This window comes from Martes martes, assembly GCF_963455335.1.
Source record: "Martes martes genome assembly, chromosome: 4".
Taxonomy (NCBI): Eukaryota; Metazoa; Chordata; class Mammalia; order Carnivora; family Mustelidae; genus Martes; species Martes martes.
The window spans coordinates 113,578,524-113,585,826 of record NC_137891.1 but is presented as its reverse complement, the minus strand read 5'-3'; the positions used below and the strand labels follow the sequence as shown (position 1 = coordinate 113,585,826).

The 7,303-nt window shown below is 44.2% G+C and overlaps 1 protein-coding gene and 1 pseudogene across 2 annotated transcripts in view; one reads left to right on the top strand and one right to left on the bottom strand.

Moving 5' to 3' along the window:
* Positions 1-4,753, bottom strand: part of DIPK1A (divergent protein kinase domain 1A) — a 124,857-nt gene extending 120,104 nt beyond the window's left edge. Inside the window, exon 1 of the mRNA XM_080802395.1 lies at positions 4,614-4,753. Within this exon, the coding sequence (XP_080658521.1) occupies positions 4,614-4,667 (54 nt within the window). The 5' untranslated portion in view covers positions 4,668-4,753. The remainder of the gene's footprint in view (positions 1-4,613) is intronic.
* Positions 680-1,043, top strand: LOC308341856 (small ribosomal subunit protein eS25-like; annotated as a pseudogene). Its single transcript has one exon. The product of its transcript is annotated as a small ribosomal subunit protein eS25-like (transcript).
* Positions 4,754-7,303: the final 2,550 nt, after the last annotated feature.

The window sequence follows — 7,303 nt, the reverse complement described above, 5'->3', positions numbered from 1 at the left end:
AAATAAATTTAAAATAGATTAAGGACCTAAATGTGAGACCTAAAACCATAGAAATCCCGGAAGAGAGCACAGGCAGTAATTTCTTTGACATCAGCTGTAGCAACCTTTTTTTGGATATGCCTCCCGAGGCAAGGGAAACAGAAGCAAAAATAAACTTTTGGGACAATATCAAAATAAAAACTTCTGCACAGAAAAGGAAACAATCCACAAAATTAAAAGGCAACCTACTGAATGTGAGAGAGTATTTGCAAATGACATATTTGATAAAGGGTTAGTATCCAAAATACATAAAGAACTTTTAAAACTCAACACCCAAAAAACAAATAATCCAATTTAAAAATAGCCAAAAGACATGAACAGACATTTCTCCAAAGAAGACAAACAGATGGGCAACAGACATTTTGAAAGATGCTCACCATCACTCATCATCAGGGACATGCAACTCAAAACCACAATGTGGTATCACCTCACATCTGCCAGAATGGCTAAAATCGAAAACTCAAGAAACAACAAGTGTTGGTAAGGATGTAGAGAAAAAGGAAACTGCTTGCACTGTTGGTAGGATGCAAACTGGTGCAGCCACTGCGGAAATCAGTATGGAGGTTCCTCAAAAAATTAAAAACAGCATTTGGTCTTTCAGTGAGGCTGCAGGGGTGGCTGATGTTCTCTGAGCTTTGCAATGTCACCCAAGGACAAGAAAGATGCCAGAAAGTCAACCAAGAAAGAAAAAGACCCAGTGAACAAACCTGGGCTAAGACCAAAAAGAAGTGATCCAAAGGCAAAGTTCAGCACAAGCTCAATAATCTGGTCTTGTTTGACAAAGCAAGATATGACAAACTCTGTAAGGAAGTTCTCAGCTATAAGCTTATAACCTCAGCTGTTGTCTCTGAGAGACTGAAGATCCAAGGTTCCTACCCAGGGCAGCCCTCCAGGAGCTCCTTAGTAAAAGACTTATGAAACTTGTTTCAAAGCACAGAGCTCAAGTAATTTACACAAGAAATACCAAGGGTGGAGATACCCCAGCTGCTGGTGAAGATGCATGAACAGATCCTATCAACTGTACATTTTGAAAAAACTTTATTAAATAAAAAAATTAAAAAAAGAATTACCCTATCATCTATTAATTTCACTCCTAGGTAATTTATCCAAAGAATATGAAAACACAAATTCAAAAAGATTAGCGCACCCTTATGTTTACTGCAACATTATCTACAATAGCTAAATTATGGAAGCAGCCCAAGTGTCTGTCAATAGATGAGTGGATAAAGAAGAAGTGGGATATATATACATATAAACTCAGCCATGAAAAGGAATGACATCTTGCCATTTGCAACAACATGGATGGAGCTAGAGAGTATAATGCTAAGTGAAATAAGTTGGTCAGAGAAAAACAAATTTCATATATGGAACTTAAGAAACAAGTGAACAAAGGAAAAAAGAGATCATCCAAAACCAGATTCTTAATTATAGAGAACAAACTGGTGGTTACCAGAGGGGAGGCATGTGGGGGAATGGATGAAATAGGTGATGGGGATTAAGAGTACTCTTACCTTGATGAGTACTGAGTAATGTATGGAATTGTTGCATCACTATATTGTACACCTGAAACTAATATAACACTGCATGTTAACTATACTAGAATTTAAAAAATTTTTTAAATAATCCAAAAAAACCCTACTTCAGTTGCAAGGAGGACAATGAGAGGAGAAATGAAACAAAATACTGATAATTGCTGAGGGCAGGTGATAGGTAGGTGAGAGTTCATTATTCTTTTCTGCCTTATGTATGCATAAAAATTTCTATAGTAAAAGGTTTTAAAAGAGCAAGAGACTGTTCTCTTACTCTCAGGTAGTCTTTTGCTTCTTCTCTTTTCCTTCATTGCACCTACTGTTGTCATTATACATTTTTGAGATTATTTAATGTTTGCCTCTAACTAGACTTTAAGATCCATGAGGATCATAAAGATGTTTGCTTAGCTGTAGTAGAATTGTTACCACCTCACAAAGTTTCTGGCATGTGACAGGCCTCCAACAAATATTAAGTCAATGATTTAGTCAATATGATAAGTCATTGTGAAACTGGGTCAATATCAATAAATGCTCAATAAATAAAATGGAGGGGAAAGCCAGAAACCTTTGGATGAAGGAATTCAACATATTTACTTACCATTTAAATTCACATGCTTTTCTATTTAAAGTTAGTAAAAATGTCACAAAAACAGATTTAACTTCATCTAGCTTGGCTTCCCTACGCTCATGTGATGTACTCAGTTAATAACTATAATGTCCATTTTATGATATGGAAAATATGGAACTAAAAAGTTAGGAAACTTTTTCAAGGTCATGATGAAACAGAAGCACAGATGAACAAAGATCAGCTCTGTTCTGAGGCCTCATGCTGTTTCTAAAAGAACACGATTTTAGTCTCAGGAAAAATAAAACAATAAAAGAGGAAAGGGAGTACTGTATATATTAATTCAATCTTCAGTGGCTAAGAAACTTGAGCAGCTGTATGACAATCTCAGTTGGAAATGTTTTGACTTTGCCCAAAACAATTTCAAGGTTGAAGTGCGTAGTAGTAGAGAAATTGTAAAACCAGAAGATGAGGCATTTAGATAACAGGGAACAGAAAAAGGTGACACTTAAGTAATTTTTTTTAACTGGTTAAATTGAAATTAGTATAATGAGGGATAACTAACAAGAAAATTCATAAAGGGAATAAATACTAATACCAAGACATTAAGACACCAGTCCCCAAACTTAGGTTCCCAAGTTTCAAGTTTATTTATCTCAAATATAATACTAGAATTAATAATGTTTCTATTTAATCATGATTTTATATAGAGGTAGCCTACTAAAATATCACTATGCTCCTAAATCCTTTTGAAATGGTTAAAATCCAAGTCTACCTTAATTTAGTAATAGATAATGATGTGCACATTCAGAAAGGCAGAACTGCCAAAGGTTTGCAATTAATGGAAATAAAACTAATCTTAATTCAGCCAATCTGAAAGCTCTTGAGTTATGGTGCCAAAACATGTCACAGCCACATTTATGGAGAACATTTAGAGACAAACTAATCAAAGTCTAAAAGTCTGCCGCAGAATCTAAAAAAAAAATATATATATATATATATGTGTGTGTGTGTGTGTGTGTGCATATATATATATATATATATATACCCCTAGCTTTAGCAAAAAAAAAAAAAAAATTAAATATCCCAATAAACTTATTTTGGGGAGAGAGTCTGGTAAGACCTTTTTTGTTGTTGTTGTTCCCATAGAGGGTTACAAAGTGGTATCTGGCCTGGGCTAAATTCTACTGGGCTAAATTCTACACTCAAGTAACTTGAGTACAGTTACTCTACTGTACTCAAGCGTAATTACTACTGTAGGAGCTGCTACAAGGACTCAGGGCATTCGTTCAGCTTTACTCCTGTAGTCTCTATATCATGGGTTGTCAAATCATGCTTCCAATTTGCAGTACATCATCACTGCAAGGTAACGATTTACATATGCAATTTCCAAACAAGAATGAAAGATTTACTTGCCCCTTGATGGCTTCTCCTCAACTTTCAAAATAATTTATAAAAGCGCCAACTGAGCATGACTTCCCATCCCCAAATCATCTATCAATACCTTAAGCTTTTTAATGTAAGCGGTAAAAGGAGTACCGTCCTCTGAAGGCAGACAACACTGCCGACCCACGCGAGGCACTGATTTGTAGTTGTTTTTCCACTGGGGTGATGGATTTGCGCTCAGCTACTCACGGTGCCTACTAGGTCCCCCTGGTGACCAACAGTACGTGAAGGCAGTAGTAGGGTTCGAAGACACAGACTGGCAGCGGCACAGAGGGTGGAACGGGAAATCATGAAAGATTAACACGCGAACAGTACACATGACATGACTGAGAATTACGTTTGCATTGCTGGGGTGTTTGAGATCGGCACCAGACACTGTCCCCTTTCCTTCTGGAAAGCAAACACCCATTCGCCTCTTTCGGGCTTCCGAGTCCTACCTCCTATTTAAATCACGAGTGTGATGAAAAGACCGAACCGAGGGGCTCAGCACTAGGCACACGTCGCTTCTCGGGGATCTGGGGAAACCCTGATGTGACAAATTGCCATAATTTTCTAAAATATGGTGGAATGACACACCACCTCTCCTACCACCGACCGAAGACACAGAGTCGTGAAAAGCCGACCTGCGGGGCCCACGGGGGAGGGGGAGGAGGAGAGCGCCAGACCAGGGAGCAGCCGGCGCACGTCCCGAGCCCAAGCTGCCGAGCCTCAACTACTAGGGGCGTAGGGTCGCACCCGGGTCACGTCTTGGGGCTCTCGGGATACTAGGGGCGCCAAGGCGAGCCCGGGCGGGGAGACCCGGGCCCCGGAGCCGGGCGGCCAGAGCGCGAGAGGCGCCGGGGCAGCCATGGGGGGCGCGGGCAGCGCCGCCGTAGGGTCTGCGGCTCCCGGGCGGCTGGGGAGGGCGCGCCGCCAGGTACCGGACAGCAGGGGGCAGCGGGTTTCGGGCGGGCGCCGACCTAGGGAGGGAGGAAGGAGGCAGGCGAGTCCCGCACCGCGGGGGAGGGCGCCCAGCGGGCTCGCCGCCGGCCTACCTGGAGGTAATAGGGTTTCCTTAGCCAGGCCCCCGGACAGAGACTCCTCGCCATGGTAATCACACATCGCCCCGCCGCGCCGCAGTCAGAGGCGGACCCGAGCGCTGGCGACCCGGCTCCCCGCCTTCCCCCTCCTCCCCGCCCCCAGCCCGCCCGGGCCCGCCCACTCCCCCGCCCCCGCCGCGGCGAGCGCCGCGCTCCCCCCGGCCCCGCTGCGGTGGCGGCGGCCGGCTGCCCGAGGCTCGGCCTCCCGCTCTGCTCGCCCGGCCGCCGCGGCTATAAGAGCCGCGGCTGGCGACTCCGCCATAAAGGGGAGTCGCGCCTTGCCTCGGCCGACACAAATCCAACTGCGCCTCGCGCTTAAAGGGGAGGCGTGCGGAGGAGGCAGAAGGCGTCGCGGAAGGCCGGGTGTCGTACGCTCCACGCGGGGAGGGGCGGGTCGAGCTGGGTGTGTGCTGCGCGGGCTGGAGCGCCGACCCTTCGGACCTAGCGGACCCAGCTGTTGGCTCCCGGCTCCAGCGCTGCATGCGCCGCGCGTCCCGCCAACGCCGCTACCCTTCCAGTTCGGACTGACGTTCTCTTTGGACTATGCTCCATCAGTCGGGACGTGTCTGGGCGGGCTGCACGGAAATTTAAGGGAAGCTTAGGGTTCCTTGCGTGGAGACGGGCTCGTTCTTCCTCGCGCGCGGCGGCGGGTGCGGCCTGGGTGGGGGGCGTCTGCCGCAGCCCGAAAGGCCTTCGCGCGCCGCCCCTGAGGACTGGGCTCTGCGCTTGTGGCGGAGCGAACGCGGACAGGGCTCCTCTCTGCTGAACTAAGAGTGTCCCCCAGAGCCATTTCGCTTCTTAATGGCCTTAAACTTTTTTTTTATAATGTATTTTTTTAAAAATTCAGATCAGACTTTAAGTTTGTATTGTTTTCAAACATCTTCGGAGTTTTCCTGGCTGCACCCAGAAACCCTGACTTTAAAAAAAAAAAAAATAGTACTGAATTAAATGTAGTCCTGAAGATAGGAGACCTGGGACGTGGCATAGTTAGTTACTCAGGGAAGGCTTCATAACGAAGGGTGTGGTGTCTTTCTTTTGACAGTGAAGTCCAAATAAGGGAAAAAAGAGCCACCCTAGTGGGAGAACAGCTGTTGATCCGAGAGACTCGTAATGAAAGAAGACGCGTTTTTGCCTTTTTTTTTTTTAACCCCACATACCACCTTTCACGTGATGCCAGCACAGTTTTTTAGGTAGCCAGTTAGAACTCTCCGTGGCCTGTTGCTCTGAACACTGTTTTCTCCGGAAGCAAACCTTTACTCAGTCTCTGTGGTTTTTAACTAAACCTCATAATGGTGCTTTGCATTGCGGGGGGGGGGGGGGGGAGAAAGAAGAAAAAAACTTCGCACCTGCCCCTCCCCCAACCCACATACAGGCACAGATTTTAAACCGGGCCGTTTGTGATTGCTTGCAGATAAATCCATTTTTCATTGATTTTCAGTTTGGATTAAGAGAACAGTAATTTCTTGAGTTAGCTGAGAATGGCTGCTACCTGTTTCATTCATTCATTCATTAATCCAATAAATACTAATCGAGCACCGGGACATTGTTCTAATTGATTGGGTTATAAATCTGAACAAAACAGAAATGTCAACCCTTGTAAATATCACATTTTCGGAGTGGGAGCAACAGGCAATAAGTAATGAATACAACAAATGAAATAAAATAGGGTAATAAAGCTGATAAGGGATATTTAAAAAAGGAAACAAATCAGTGGAGATGAGGGGAACCACAGGTGGCGTAGGTTTGAAGAGAAAGATCAGGGGTTCAATTTGGACATGTGGCGTTTGAGACCTATTAGAAATCCAAGTGAAGGGCACCTGGGTGGCTCAGTTGGTTAAAAACTGCCTTTGGCTCAGGTCATGATCCTAAAACCCCAGAATAGAGTCCTGTATTGGGCTTCCTCCTCACTGGGGAGTCTGCTTCTCCCTCTGACCCTCCCCCCTCTTCTGCTCTCTCTGTCTCTCTCATTCTCTCTCAAATAAATAAATAAAATCTTAAAAAAAAAAAATCCAAGTGAAGGTCTTGAGTAGGTAGTTGTATTTTTGAGTCTGGAGTTAAAGACAGTGGCTCAAACTAGTGATATTTGAGAGATACTAACATTTAGATGGTATTTACAGCCATGAGACTGGACAAGATCACCAAAGGAGTGAATGTAAATAGGAGAGAACCAAGAATGAAGCTAGCAAAGGAGACTGAGAAGGAACAGCCAGTGAAGGAGGAAAACCAAAAGAGAGTTGCCTGGAAACAGAGTGAAGATAGTGTATCAAGAAGGAGCGAATGCTTATATGTGAGTAAGGACTGAGAACTAACTTTTGAATTTAGTACCATGGAGGCTATTGGTGACACTTCAGTGGATCAGTGGGAGAAAATTTGATCCATGTGAGTTTAAGAAAAAATGGGAGGAAGGAATTAGGATGTCTAATACAATTCTTTTGAGAAGTTCTTTACAAAGGGGAACCCAAAAATGAGCAGTAACTTGTGGTGGAAGTGGAGTCAACAGCAGACTGACAAATTGGGAGAAATACTTGCTCTTGATGAGAATGATCTGGAAAAGATCTGGAAGATGAAAAATTAATGCAGGATCAAGAAGAGAGAATTGCTGGGGCAGTGTCTTTGAGTGGGAAAGAGTTTGGAATCAAGCACAC